Source organism: Oncorhynchus mykiss, chromosome 30 (genome assembly GCF_057628025.1).
Source record: "Oncorhynchus mykiss isolate SJ-2025 chromosome 30, ASM5762802v1, whole genome shotgun sequence".
Lineage (NCBI taxonomy): Eukaryota > Metazoa > Chordata > Actinopteri > Salmoniformes > Salmonidae > Oncorhynchus > Oncorhynchus mykiss.
In genome coordinates this window covers 34,534,071-34,548,415 of record NC_143051.1, presented here as the reverse complement: position 1 = coordinate 34,548,415, position 14,345 = coordinate 34,534,071, and the positions used below count along the sequence as shown (strand labels likewise).

General features: G+C 46.2%; 1 protein-coding gene across 1 annotated transcript in view; it reads left to right on the top strand.

The window, feature by feature from the left end:
• LOC110487602 (uncharacterized) overlaps positions 1 to 8,776 on the top strand; it is a 53,258-nt gene extending 44,482 nt beyond the window's left edge. The window contains exons 13-14 of the mRNA XM_036971228.2: positions 1,325 to 1,557; positions 3,103 to 8,776. Of these exons, the coding sequence (XP_036827123.1) occupies positions 1,325 to 1,557; positions 3,103 to 6,135 (3,266 nt within the window). The 3' untranslated portion in view covers positions 6,136 to 8,776. The remainder of the gene's footprint in view (positions 1 to 1,324; positions 1,558 to 3,102) is intronic.
• The last annotated feature ends 5,569 nt before the right edge of the window (positions 8,777 to 14,345 follow it).

The window sequence follows — 14,345 nt, the reverse complement described above, 5'->3', positions numbered from 1 at the left end:
TGGTGTTCCTATTATGGGACTTTTTCTTTCTAATAGATCTTTTTTTCTGTCACTCAATTGCTCTGGTTCTGTGATTTAAAAGGCGCGGTTGCTCCTTCGCTAATGCAAGAGGATGTTACAGCTCCGTCTCAGTTCAGCCGTCTTTGTAAAGATCTCAAAGCGGGGTTATGACGCCCTGAGTTCAGGCTGCTGTCGTGATTTAGGATTGAATGTGAAAAGAGAGCGGGGGACGGTGGTGCTTATTGAAATATGATGAATGAGATTAGGAGTCTGCCACAGTTTATGATCATGCAAATTAGAATCCATTGTTGAAAACACAATTGGCAGTTAAGTATAGTGATTTTCGTGAACCAACATTTGCACTTCACTTTTTCCCCCTCTACTAGCACTGACTTTGCTGATAGCTACTTTATTGAGGAGGAATGTACTTACTATGACTGAGATATGTGGTTGTCTCACCCAGCTATTTTAAGATGGTTTCTTCTAACTGTAAATCACCCTGCATAAGAGTGTCTGATAAATGGCTCAAATGTAAATGTCAAAATGTAATCAGACAGATCACTAACTCTCTGACTGTGAATTCTTAGCTACACATTCTTGGAAGAATATTTTTGTTTGGTAGAATCCTTTTTATTGAGTTTTATTGGAGTGGATTATGACATTCTAGTCAACATGGTTAATTCCTGTTTTTCTAATCCATGTACCTTGGGCTTTACAATTGGGTGTCCCACAAGGGGAAATTAACCTAAGGTTAATATAGTTGAATGTTTCAGTGTTATAATGAACAGGGATTTTAAAACTTCCTTTAAGTAGCTCATTTTGCAATGCAGAGGGCTTTAGCTCACAGATGTGGCTGTCATTTCAATGCACGTTATCTGCTCTCCGCTGAGTACAAGCTCTGGCTTTTCCTTCATTATTCCTTGACAGTGTAACAGTTGTTTTTGATAAGGTACTAATGATTAGTGTGCGGAGTCCTATCAGTGTCCGCTTCCTTTCATCTTGAAGCACCGTCGGGGTCACTCTTAGCATGGGACATTCTGTATCCTGGCCATTTCAGACCTCCATCAAAGCTGTGCAGCTTCTATCTCTCCTCCTCTCTGTCTCTCTCTCTCTCTGTCTCTCTCTCTGTCTCTCTCTCTCTCCCTCTGCCTCTCTCTCACCCTCTCTCCCTCTCTCCCTCATTCTCGCCTCGCCCCCCGCCATGCAACATATCTCCCAGCTCCACCCTTTCAGGTATAAAACACTGCTTGTCTCATAACAAAGGCAGATAACACCTTCTCGTGGTTTTTTATTTGCCTCCCGGCCCCTCTTCTCCCCCCGCCAGACGAGATCGACATGCTTGAGCGCCTGTGGCTCTCTGGGATCTGTCACAACGACAAGATTGAGGTGATGAGCTCCAAGTTGGACATCGACAACATGGCGGGCGTCTTCTACATGCTGCTGGTGGCCATGGGGCTCAGTCTGCTGGTGTTCTCCTGGGAGCACCTGGTGTACTGGAAGATCAGGCAATGCCTGGGCCACTCAGGGGGCATGGACTTCCTACTGGTCCTCAGCAGGGTGAGTCACTGACTGGTGTTGGTGGTGGTGATACTGATGCCCCCTGGTGGTGGTGGTGATGGTAGTGGTGGTTGTGATACCCCTGCTGGTGGTAGTGGTGGTAGTGGTGGTGGTGGTGATACCCCTGCTGGTGGTAGTGGTGGTAATGGTGGTAGTGGTGGTGGTCATACCCCTGCTGGTGGTAGTGGTGGTAGTAGTGATGGTGGTACTCCTGCTGGTGGTAGTGGTGGTAATGGTGGTGATGGTGATATCCCTGCTGGGGGTAGTGGTGGAAGTAGTGATGGTGGTACTCCTGCTGGTGGTAGTGGTGGTAATGGTGGTGGTGGTGATATCCCTGCTGGGGGTAGTGGTGGTTGTGGTGATGGTAGTAGGGGTGGTGATACTACTGCTGGGGGTAGTGGTGGTAGTGGTGATGGTAGTGGTGGTGGTGATACTCCTGCTGGTGGTAGTGGTGGTAGTGGTGGTGATACCCCTGCTGGTGGTAGTGGGGGTTGTGGTGATACCCCTGTTGGTGGTAGTGGTGGTTGTGGTGGTGGTGATACCCCTGCTGGGGGTAGTGGTGGTGGTAGTGGTGGTGGTGGTGGTGGTGATACCCCTGCTAGGAGTAGTGATTGTAGTGGTGGTGGTGATACCCCTGCTGGTGGTAGTGGTGGTAGTGGTGGTGGTGATACCCCTGTTGGTGGTAGTGGTGGTGGTAGTGATACCCCTGCTGGTGGTGGTAGTGGTGGTGGTGATACCCCTGCTGGTGGTAGTGGTGGTGGTAGTGGTGGTGGTAGTGATACCCCTGCTGGTGGTAGTGGTGGTGGTAGTGGTGGTGGTAGTGATTAGATTAGTGCGATGACTCTCGTTTTCCATTAAGACGTATTGGTATTGAATGAATCACCTTCAAGTAAAGGTGATACAGCTGTTATGATTTACATGGCCCCGCCATTCAACGCACTTAATCGATAATTGTTGCCTATCAGTCTTTTAAAGCAGTAAATTACTTAGTATTAGACCTGTCACAAGTTCTTCTTCCACCCTCATTAGTATTTTGTGGTTAGTTTCCACCTCCCAGAGTACAGAGTAGAGATATTGCCTAGAGCAGCATCCGCCATATTCATGGCACGTCACATTTTATGCTGGAGGGGAGAGAAAGGACAGATTATTCAATCAATCAATCAAATGTATTTATAAAGCTGTTTCTACATCAGCAGATATCACAAAGTGCTTATTCTTTTTTTAAAGAGTCAGTTGTGACTTAGTGTTTGAGCAGTGCAGTGGGAGCTCCAGAGTACATAGCACACTAGGTGGTAGTTTAAAAAGATAAATTGAACTGAAGCTTGAGTGCACCATAAATGCAGACACTGAGGTAAGTGTATTCAGTCTTCTATGGGGACACATTTCTGCTACATTTCTGCCACAACATATGTACATATGGAACCTAGTTTTAACTCACATGTTTTTAAGCGACTTTCATAAGTATCAATATTCTCATCAAGGGATACTGGGTGGTGTAGTTTGCTAGATGTATCCTAATGAGCTTTCCCTTCCCTCTCTACCCAGGGTATGTACAGTTGCTGCAAGTTTAAAGATGAAACCATCTCTGGAGGCCTAAAAAACACACTTCCCCTATATCATAGTGTTCCCACAATGCCGCCTCCACCCCAGTCCCACATCTCAGCGGCTGTAACCTGTAACACTACTCTTGCTATGGTGCAGCAGCAGCAGATGCATCAGCAGCAGCAACAACCGCAAGCATACAGCATGCTTCCCGCTGCATCTCCTCCAACTACTGGGCACTCTGCAATGGCCATTGGGCCATCAAACAGTCCCCTTACGGAGGGTCCTATGCCGTGCTCCACTTTTCTGCCTCGTCATGACCGCAGATTGGCTGTGGTAGACCGCTGGAACCGTCCCAAGCCCAGCACGGACAAGCCTATTGGTGGCAGCGGTGGGATCCCAGACATGGCACAGTTTCAACAGGGCTTGCCCCCTCACTGGGCTGGGGGAGCCGGTGGAGGGGACGGGGGCCTGGATGAATACAAGCGATATTATGGCCCGATCGATCCAGAGGGCTTAGGGGCAAATGCTGACCCACAAACAGGTGGCTCTCAAACCCCCAAAATGAACCAGAGGGGAACAAAGTCCTCAGGAATGCCACGGCTACCTTCTAAAGGACCGCCCCCTTGGCACTTCATGTCCAAGCCCCCTCTAGCTCTCCCCTCATCCCCACATCGGCCTCTATTTTGGAGAAGAGGCAGCCTCCCTAAAAGAAAGGGCTCCGGGGGGCCTCTGTATGAGAACATCCTCCCCCTGGGGAGAAGAGGGGGAGGGCGGTACGGTGCAAGGGATGGAGGTGGCAGGCGAAGCCGTCGCCCTCCCCCACTCCTTTTGCCTGTCCCTGTCTCGTCCCCTGCCCACACTACACCTACCACTCCCTCTCACTCCGCCCTCTACACCTCGAGCTCCTGCTCCTCCACCTCATCCAGTTCATCCTCTTCCTCATCCTCCGTCTCCCTCTCCCGCTCCAACTCACCCTCATCCTCCAACACCTCATACACATCGTCCCAGAGTTTTAAGTACAGGGCCGGCAGTAGAGATGTCGAGGACATCTACGACTCTGATGAGCTGACAGAGGAGTCTAGCCTCCTGCTAGTACGGAGAAAGGGCAAATCCCGACGCATGTCCTCTCGCTCACTGCCTTGCAGTCCGCCCCCTCCGCCTGTGCCACCCCGCAAGCCTCGTCTACAGTATGAGAGAGAGAGGGCAGGGAGCCAGCTAGCCCAGCTGCAGGAGTGGTGGGCCTCCTGGGGCGAGAGAGAAAGATGTAGAGGAACAGGAACCAGGGCCGAGGGGAAGGAGGAGAAACGGCATCACAAAGAGAGCGAAAGGGAGAGAAAGAGGAGGAAGAAAGGCCGGAAGAAAAAAAAGAGAGAGGAGAAGGAGAGAGAGCGGGAGCGCAAGCGGCGTAAAGTGAAGAAGAAGAGGAAGAGAGAGGAGAAGGTGAAGAGAAGAGACCGGGGCAAGCGGTCAGAGCACGAGGAGGGAGGTGGTGAGCAGAGAGGGCAGCTCAAAGCGATAATGCAAGAGGCCTACTCCTCCTACCCGGCTCCGAGGCGTGACTCCATGCGGAAAAAGAGTGAAGGTTCTATCAGAAGTTACGGATGGGATATTCCAAGGGATGAAGAGAGGAGAGAGAGAGAGGATAAGGAAAGAGATGATGGAGACAACACTAGAGGCAAGGAAAGGCACAGAAGTCCTCACTCTCGCCACAGGCATGCAGATAGGCCTTCCAGTTCCAGCAAGCAGTACCAGAGCTCCAGTAAACCCTCAACCGCTGTCAAGTTCTGGGGAGCGGGAAACCCATCGTCAGAGACTCCTTCATCTGCATTTCTACCACTGATCCCTCTCTCATCCAGGCGCAGGAGTAAGGGTTCAGATAGAGAGGCCCTAGGGAAAGAAGGGGAGAAGCGCCCCCTGTTGGGAAGGAACGAAAGAGTGGAGGTTCACACCAAAGAAGGTCTGTCGTTTCATGAGTGGGATTCCGAAGATGAGGATGACGATTCCAAGGAGCAAAGGAGAAAAGTGGAGCAAGAGACGAGACACGAAAGAAGAAGAAGGACCGCATCAGAGTCCGAAAGGGAACGCGATAAGGTGGTGGGCATCTATTCCGACGACGACGGCTCCTCGGGAGAATTCGGAAAGTTTGAAAGGTACTGGGATGGTCATGAGGGTAGGGCGGTTGGGGGCATAGGAGGGGGAGGTTGGTTTTTCGGCACTTATCCCGCCAGAGAAAAAGCTGGCAGTATAAACAGTAGGGATGACTCATTACTGAGGCATGGGGAGGGATGGGGGGGAGCAGGGATAGCAGGGGAAGGTGGCTGGGGATCAGGTGGAGCCTGGGGTTCAAGGAGGATAGGTGGTACACAGTGGCCTCCACCTCCATTGACACCACCAGCTCCTCGAAGATACTGGTCCGTGGACAAGCTTCCCGTGAAGGAGGAGAAGAAAGGGAAAAGGAAGGACAAAGGGCGCGGTAATGTGGCTTGCAACTGTCAATCGGCCCTCGAGCATCAACACGCTCACTCTAAGTGGGCCAAGGTGAGCTCTCGTAGCCAGGAGGAGCTATTTCTACACTGTCAACGTTTCGGGAGCAGCGCCAATTCCAAACGGCATTCCTCCAAACCCGACCGGACCCAGAATCAACCCATATCGGGAAGCCAGTCCAACCTCAGCATCCAGCGAACACAGCGGACGGACCGCATTCGGCAGTCCTCTACATCGCAAGCCCTCATACCCTCCCTCCCTCCACCAACACTCCCAGCCCTTCCTGCCCCTCCTTCTGCATCCCATCCCATCCACGTCCCTCTTCCCACCTCGTCCTCTTCGGTCTCATCTCCCTCTGTAGTATCCTCCACCCCAGGCGCCCCCCAGCCGTCTTCTATGGCTTCTGCTAGTGCCAAACTCCTGTACCAGAGACTGCGCTCAGTGCCCCAGCCCCAAAGGTTACAGTCACCTCACCTGCCCCTCAAGGCCAAGAGCCTCTGCTCACGGAGGGGGTCCGCACACTTCTCCAGTGTGGAGAGCGAGGTGTGAGGCGAATCATAGACACCTACCTGGGTAGGAACCGCTGACCTATTCAGAAACGTTGGGTCATGACTGTGTGGCAACAGCAGTCCTGTAACTCAGCCCCCTACAACTCTTGCACAACCCCCATTGTCCAGTGAGAGGGAGTGCACAGCAATGTCATGTTTACTGGGGCTCTCTTCATTCCGGTCAGAGTATCTGAAAGACTACATGTGTTGTTGGTTCAATGAAATTGGTGTCCAAAGTGGGATCTCAGAAATGGGTCCGTCCTCTTGACACGCCGTGTCTTTGGGTCTTGAAGTGAAGTGGTTATTATTGTGAAATTATATTTGCTCTTGAGGGCTCAGGTACTCATTCATAGACCTCCCTACTGAGGGTTCCAATGCAGAAACATTTTATTTACATCCCTTAACATTAACCCCTAACTTTCCTTTAACTTTCACAGAACTGTGAAGTCTGGGGTCATGTATGTTCTATATTTCACTTTTAGGGAGAATAGAATAGCAGCTAGCCCTCTCTGTTTTCCCCATTCACCCTCTCAAACTCATATTTGATATTCTGTGTGTCTGCGTTTTACTGTGTTTGTATTCTTGACAACAGGGTAAGTCGACTGTGACTGACCTTGTACTGTGCCAAACTTCAGCGGAGCTTACATACAATGCTGTTTCATTTATACCACAGGTACTCTCCCATTCATGTCCCTCTTGAGCAATACATTACCTGCACACCAACAGTTCATGCATTTTATATTTAAAAAAAGGTTAGTTTACTATGTGTTATTATAATAGGAGACAAATGTATTAATTATGACAAAATGTAAGCACTGTGCTGTACTATACTGGGTACACGCGAAACGTTTTTCAACTACCTAACGTCATTGGCAGCCTTTCCCCCCCCATAAGACAGAATGTAGCCTTGACCTAGTCTGCTGCAACGATGAAGACACTTTAAGATTGTAGCATTTGGGGGGGGGGGGGCACTATGTGGAAAACCATTGGGTAAATGCTAGATTGAATTGTCGGACATGTGGCCGCACAGATGGTCAGAATGAATTCTCTGTGTCCCAGCAATGATGTCAACATGATTAGGTGCCTAAAAGATGCTACCAGAGATGCGTTTGTAAATCTGTAATCAAGAGCTAGCTTATTTATAGCAATTTGACTGCAAAGCCGATACCTGCATAGTAAGGCGTACTTTCAAATCAGCCCGTTATCCACCCACCTTTAGCATTAGCATAAGCAACAGGAAGTTGAGTAGCGGAGAGTGAATACTGCTACGACTTTTTTGTGCATGTTGTCAGTCACCCACAAGGCTAGTTCCATCTTCTCCATATAGTCTGTTCGGTTCATTCGTCTGTCTGCGACTGCATCTGAGCCATACTTCAGCTGAAGAAAAAAAAAGTGAACACAAAATTGTGTCGTGTAAAATTTTGTCTGCATTTCTTTGAATATCTAGATGTATATCACATATATATTTGTGGAGTTGGGTAGCATTAGATCAATTATTGTTCAGCATCTTGATATGAGGATATTGTTTGTCATTCCAGTGCCATTAGATAAGATGTGAAGGAAAAATGCACCCACAACTGGGAGTGCTCGCTGTTGCTAATAGTATAGTTTTTCATTCTTACAACCTGGCTAACCCAAGAGCTATAGGAACACAATGGAAGCAGTGCTTTGCTTGTTACAATCAACAGCTTACAAGAATCCAATGACGAGGCTAACTGTGGGCGAAATGTTACCTGCCAAGGTATTTGTGCCACCAATGAACCGAAATATCTGCCCCTTATGTCTATTTGTTGTGTTGATGAGTGTCTGCAATTGTAAACTGTTATTTTTATCGGTGAATATTTATTTCATCTCAATAATAGCATATCTATATATAATAATATATTTCAAAGGTAAGATATTATACGTTAAGTTTGTCTACTAAATTGATAGTATTATCTCGGAAGCTGTATTTTTGTCTGTCCTCAAAACCCAGTGAACTCAGAGACCAGTACTTAACTATGTTCTTACTGACCAACAACCACGATTACTTAACAATGATATTTGCGATGTGACTGAGGTGTGTGTCTGACGACCGTGTCACTGTAGTAGTGTGAGTATGGGCCTTGGCTGTAACACGTTATTAATAACTATTGAATTCTAAGGTATTTTACCAGGGCATACATAGCCTGTCCAACAACATGACCGTCTGGTGAGATACTGGGGCCTGGATTCCAACTGGACCAATGTGTTGAGGTGTACAGTGACTTCTTTACGCACAATATAGCCTAGCGGGCATCAAATGGCTTTTTTTTTGCATCATGCAGCAGTATACTATCCATCGTGAGCCATCCCAGGACTGTGGTGTGTGCTTTCACTCTGCAAAGATGCATCTGTCGTGCTGAACTCAACAAAAACACTGTGTTCCTCCATATTAATCCCCACTGTAGCGCCCCGGTCCAGCGCTGTCTCTATCCGCTAACCCGGCGCGGTCTTTACGCCACACTGTGTCCAGACGGACTTGCACTGCGTCACTGTGTGAGAATCAATGTGCCATACTGGAGCAGAACACAGTGGTCATGTTGGGCTGCCGCACCACTGGAAAGACGATACTGTGCTGTACTGCAAGCAGAACAGAATAAAAAATAATTTTCATATTAAAACCTGTTCCGTCCGTTTAGATTTGTCTTTGTGTCGGCGTCAGAGGAGCGGATGCGGGTGGGATGATTGGGAAAGCATGGAGAGAGAAAGTGATCTGTTCACATATCTCCACGAGGACATGTTGTTGCGGAACACAGCCTGTCCTGAGAAAAGTACAATGTTTTACCACAGCAAGTGACACCGTAATGGAGGTATTAAAGATAGGTGTTCTCATTCACACACAGAGGCACCACATGAAAATGGTTTGCGTCCAGTTCAATTCTTTTACAAGTCCTTTGTCATATGCACAGGAACACGTACGCGTGGTGTTCACATTACAATGAAATGCTTACTTGCAGGTTCACCTCTCAACGATGCAACAACAATAAGAATAGAATTGTGGTAAATTGAAACGAAGGTCCAAAGTGTTGACTGAAATGTGTTTTTTTTTTTACTATGTACCAGCTCTGGACGATGCACACTCATACACACATACCGACTTATATGGAAGCTCATTAATGCCATAACACATTTAATTGAGATGGAGCTGCTCAACAGATCTTGGAGCACTTACAGTACAGTGCATTGTTATGAGATGGCTGGGGCCACTATTAAACACCTTAATGGAGGTTGGTTGACAGCCATTTTGTGCCAGAGTGCCTTTCTACCATCACCCCTCACCGTGAGGAGATCAGTTATCAACCACCCAGTTGAAGTTAAAAATGATTCGTTGGATCGTTTATAACAGGTATTCCCAAATTGGGGTACGGGGTACGCGCAATTCCGTTGGGGGTACGCCAAATAAAATTGTGATTCACGTTTTTTTTAAATAAAACTATAAATATTTTTTTTATTCACATTTTCAAACAGTATGTTTATATTTTCCAACGGGGCTATACATTTGGTTGAGGTTTTTTTCACACAGGTTTTTTTTTGCCTCGTTTCACTGCCAAAAATAATATTAAAACATCTAGTGTAGAGCGAAATAACAACACAATGTCAAATACAGCTAGCCTAGTCAAATAATTAACATCCTATCACATTAACCGTTCCTCTCTCGCGGGAAACCTTCACTCTTGCGCAGACATTTAGAAACGAAACATGACAATTTGAAAAATTAACCACGGGAGTTTTTTGCGTGAGAATAAAGACGATGAGAATAAAGACGACTTTCGAGTAGTAAGACATGTAGAAAAGCAACAGATACCATTAATAAGAAGGGGTTAGAAGCGTCTTATATGGTGAGCTACCAAGTGGCTAGTACAGGCAAGCCCCATACTATTGTGGAGGACTTCATTCTTCATGCTGCCGCGGATATGGCTGGGACAATGCTGGGGGAAAAGGCCAAATAAACGATACAGACAATGCCTTCATCAAGACATAGTTGAGTGGTAATGCGCGTGCAAGCAGTTGCTCCCGACGTCACATGGGTACACTGCAGCATCCACCGAGAGGCACTTACTGCCAAGGGAATACCTGGTAGCTTGAAAGACATTTTGGACGTAGTGAAAGTGGTTAACTTTGTAAAAGCAAGGCCCCTGAACTCTTGTGTATTTTCTGCATTATGCAATGATATGGGCAGCGACCATGTAACGCTTTTACAACATACAGAAGTGCGCTGGTTATCAAAGTATTGACACATTCTTTTGAATTGAGAGACGAGCTTAAAGTTTTCTTTACTGACCATAATTTTCACTTGTCTGACCACTTGCATGATGACGAGTTTCTCACATGACTGGCCTATCTGGGTGATGTTTTTAATCACCTGAATGATCTGAATCTAGGATAACAGGGACTCTCCGCAACTATATTCAATGTGTGGGACAAAATTGAGGCTATGATTGTAACGATCGTCGTAGGTGGAAGAAGGTGAGGACCAAGGTGTAGCGTGGTACGCCGGAGTGAAGGGCGACTCTGGCAGCACCGGAGTGAAGGGCGACTCTGGCAGCGTCGGAGTGACGGGCGACTCTGGCAGCTCCTTACTGAACTCAAGCTTACGGACAATGTCAAATGTGAAATAGCGAAGCACCTGAGTGAGCTGGGTGTGCAATTACGCAGGTACTTTCCCAAAACGGACGACACAAACAACTGGATTCGTTATCCCTTTCATGCCCTGCCTCCAGTCCACTTACCGATATCTGAACAAGGGAGCCTCATCGAAATTGCAACAAGCGGTTCTGTGAAAATGTTATTTAATCAGAAGCCACTGACAGATTTCTGGATTGTGCTGCGCTCAGAGTTTCTTGCCTTGGCAAATCACACTGTTAAGACACTGATGCCACTTACCTATGTGAGAGTGGATTCTCGGCCCTCATTAGCATGAAAACTAAATACAGGCACAGACTGTGTGTGGAAAATGATTTAAGACTGAGACTTTCTCCAATACAACCCAACATTGCAGAGTTATGTGCATCCTTTCCAGCACACCCTTCTCATTAACCCGTGGTGAGTTATTTACATGAACAAATAAGGTTTTATATGTAAGATGGCTAAATAAAGAGCAAAATGATTGATTATTATTATATTATTATTATCTGTGCCCTGGTCCTATAAGAGCTCTTTGTCACTTCCCAAGATCCAGGTTGTAACAAAAACTCACACTCATTCTTATGTTTAATAAATGTATCGTATAGTGTGTGTGTGTCGCAGGCTTACAATGATAGCAAAAAACAACATTTGAGAGTGCACTGACCCTGGTGCTAGAGGGGGTACACAGCTGGAGGTCGAATGTTTGAAGGGGTACGGGACTATAAAAAGTTTGGGAACCACTGGTCTATAACATATTGTAAGAGCAGGATTGGGATTTTGTTTCATATGGGGTACTGATATAAAATACATTTAAAACATTACATTATTTCCTCAGAATATTGAATACATTTATATTTAATTTGATTTGATAGTTTGATGGTTTGGTGCTCCAGTCCATATGTAGGATCTACTGTAATTCACATTTTGCCTTATAAGTAAAGTAATGTTTTCTCCCTTGATGTGGATGTAGCCTATATTTATTCAATGTCTATCGTCCTCGCTTTCTGATGCAATAATCTGACAGACTTGTTATTCAGGCAGACAGTCTTTGAATAAGAGCCATAATGCAAGGCAGACGTAGTAATCTACCGTGAAGAGGTGCAACAACGGCAACTCAAGGCGAGAGCACGTCTCAGTAAGTGCTATTGTTGTACTTTTCACCATAATCGGCCCTTAAAATTCTTAGTATCGTTGTTGCACTTCAACTACAGTGTACTCTGAGTGTACAAAACATTAAGAACATCTGCTTTCTCCATCCATGACATAGACCGACCAGGTGAATCCAGGTTAAAGCTCTGATCTTTTCTTGATGTCACTTGTTAAATCCACTTCAATCAGTGTAGATGAATGGGAGGAGACAGGGTATAGAATATTTTTTAAAAGCCTTGAGACAATTGAGACATGGATTGTGTATGTGTGCCACTCCAGAGGGTGAATGGGCAAGACAGAAGATTTTAGTGCCTTGGAACAGGGTATGGTAGTAAGTGCCAGGTGCACCGCTTTGTGTAAAGAACTGCAGCGCTGCTGGGTTTTCCATGCTCAGCTGTTTCCTGTGTGTGTCAAGAATTGTCCACCACCCAAAGGAAATCAAGACAACTTGACACAACTGTGCGAAGCATTGGAGTCAATATGGGCCAGCATCCCTGTGGAACTCTTTCTTACGAGTTCATGCCCCCAATTAATTGAGGCTGTTCTGAAGGCAAAGGCTGGTGCGACTCAATATTAGGAGGGTGTTCCTAATGTTTGCTATACTCCGTGTACAATTGTCCATTATTGCAATACAAAAGTTATATCGCCACTTAAAATGTATGATAAGTACTTCTAATAATGTCAATTTGACTAATTTCGAAGGAGTCCACACTGAATGAATTTGTTGTGTAACATGTATGTAACATGCGCTATGCACGTTACTGTATTCTTTTCTATGTATAGACGACAGAACACATACACTACATGGCCAAAAGTATGTGGACACCTGCTCGTCGAGTATCTAACTTCACAATCATGGGCATTAATATGGAAGCATGTCCCCCTTTGCTGCTATAACAGCCTCCACTCTTCTGGGAAGGCTTTCCGCTAGATGTTGGAACATTGCTGCATGGACTTGCTTCATTCAGCCACAAGAGCATTAGTGAGGTCGGGCACTGATGTTGGGGCGATTAGGCCTGGCTTGCAGTCGGCCTTCCAATTCATCCCAAAGGTGTTTGATGGGGTTGAGGTCAGAGCTCTGTGCAGGCCAGACAAGTTCTGTATGGATTCCTGTATGGACCTCGCTTTGTGCACGAGGGCATTGTTATGCTGAAACAGGAAAGGGCCTTCCCCAAACTGTTGCAACAAAGTAAGAAGCGTAGAATTGTTTAGAGCAGTGGTTCCCAAAATGTTATAGTCCCGTACCCCTTCAAACATTCGACCTCCAGCTGTGTACCCCCTCTAGCACAAGGGTCAGCGCACTCTCAAATGTTGTTTTTTGCTATCATTGTAAGCCTGCGACACACACACTATATGATACATTTATTAAACATAAGAATGAGTGTGAGTTTTTGTCACAACCCGGCTCGTGGGAAGTGACAAAGAGCTCTTACAGGACCAGGGCACAAATAATAATATTTTGCTCTTTATTTAGCCATCTTACATATAAAACCTTATTTGTTCATCAACAATTGTGAATACCTCACCGCAGGTTAATGAGAAGGGTGTGCTTGAAAGGATGCACATAACTCTGCAATGTTGGGTTGTATTGGAGAGAGTCTCAGTCTTAAGTCATTTTCCACATACAGTCTGTTCCTGTATTTAGTTTTCATGCTTGTGAGGGCCGAGAATCCACTCTCACATAGGTACGTGGTTGCAAAGGGCATCAGTGTCTTAACAGCGCGATTTGCCAAGGCAGGATACTCTGAGCGCAGCCCTATCCAGAAATCTGTCAGTGGCTTCTGATTAAACAACATTTTCACAGAACCGCTTGTTGCAATTTCGATGAGGATCTCTTGTACAAATATCGGTAAGTGGACTGGAGGCAGGGCATGAAAGGGATAACGAATCCATTTTTTTGTGTCGTCCGTTTTGGGAAAGTACCTGCGTAATTGCACACCCAGCTCACTCAGGTGCTTTGCTATATCACATTTGACATTGTCCGTAAGCTTGAGTTCTTTTGCACACAAAAAATCATACAATTATGGAAAGACCTGTGTGTTGTCCTTGTTAATGCAGACAGAAGAGCTACAACTTCTTAATCATAACCTCAATTTTGTCCCGCACATTGAATATAGTTGCGGAGAGTCCCTGTAAGCCTAGATTCAGATCATTCAGGAGAGAAAAAACACCCAGATAGGCCAGTCTTGTGAGAAACTCGTCATCATGCAAGTGGTCAGACAAGTGAAAATGATGGTCAGTAAAGAAAACTTTAAGCTCCTCTCTCAGTTAAAAGAACGTGTCAATACTTTGATAACCAGCGCACTTCTGTATGTTGTAAAAGCGTTACATGGTCGCTGCCCATATCATTGCATAATGCAGAAAATACACGAGAGTTCAGGGGCCTTGCTTTAACAAAGTTAACCACTTTCACTG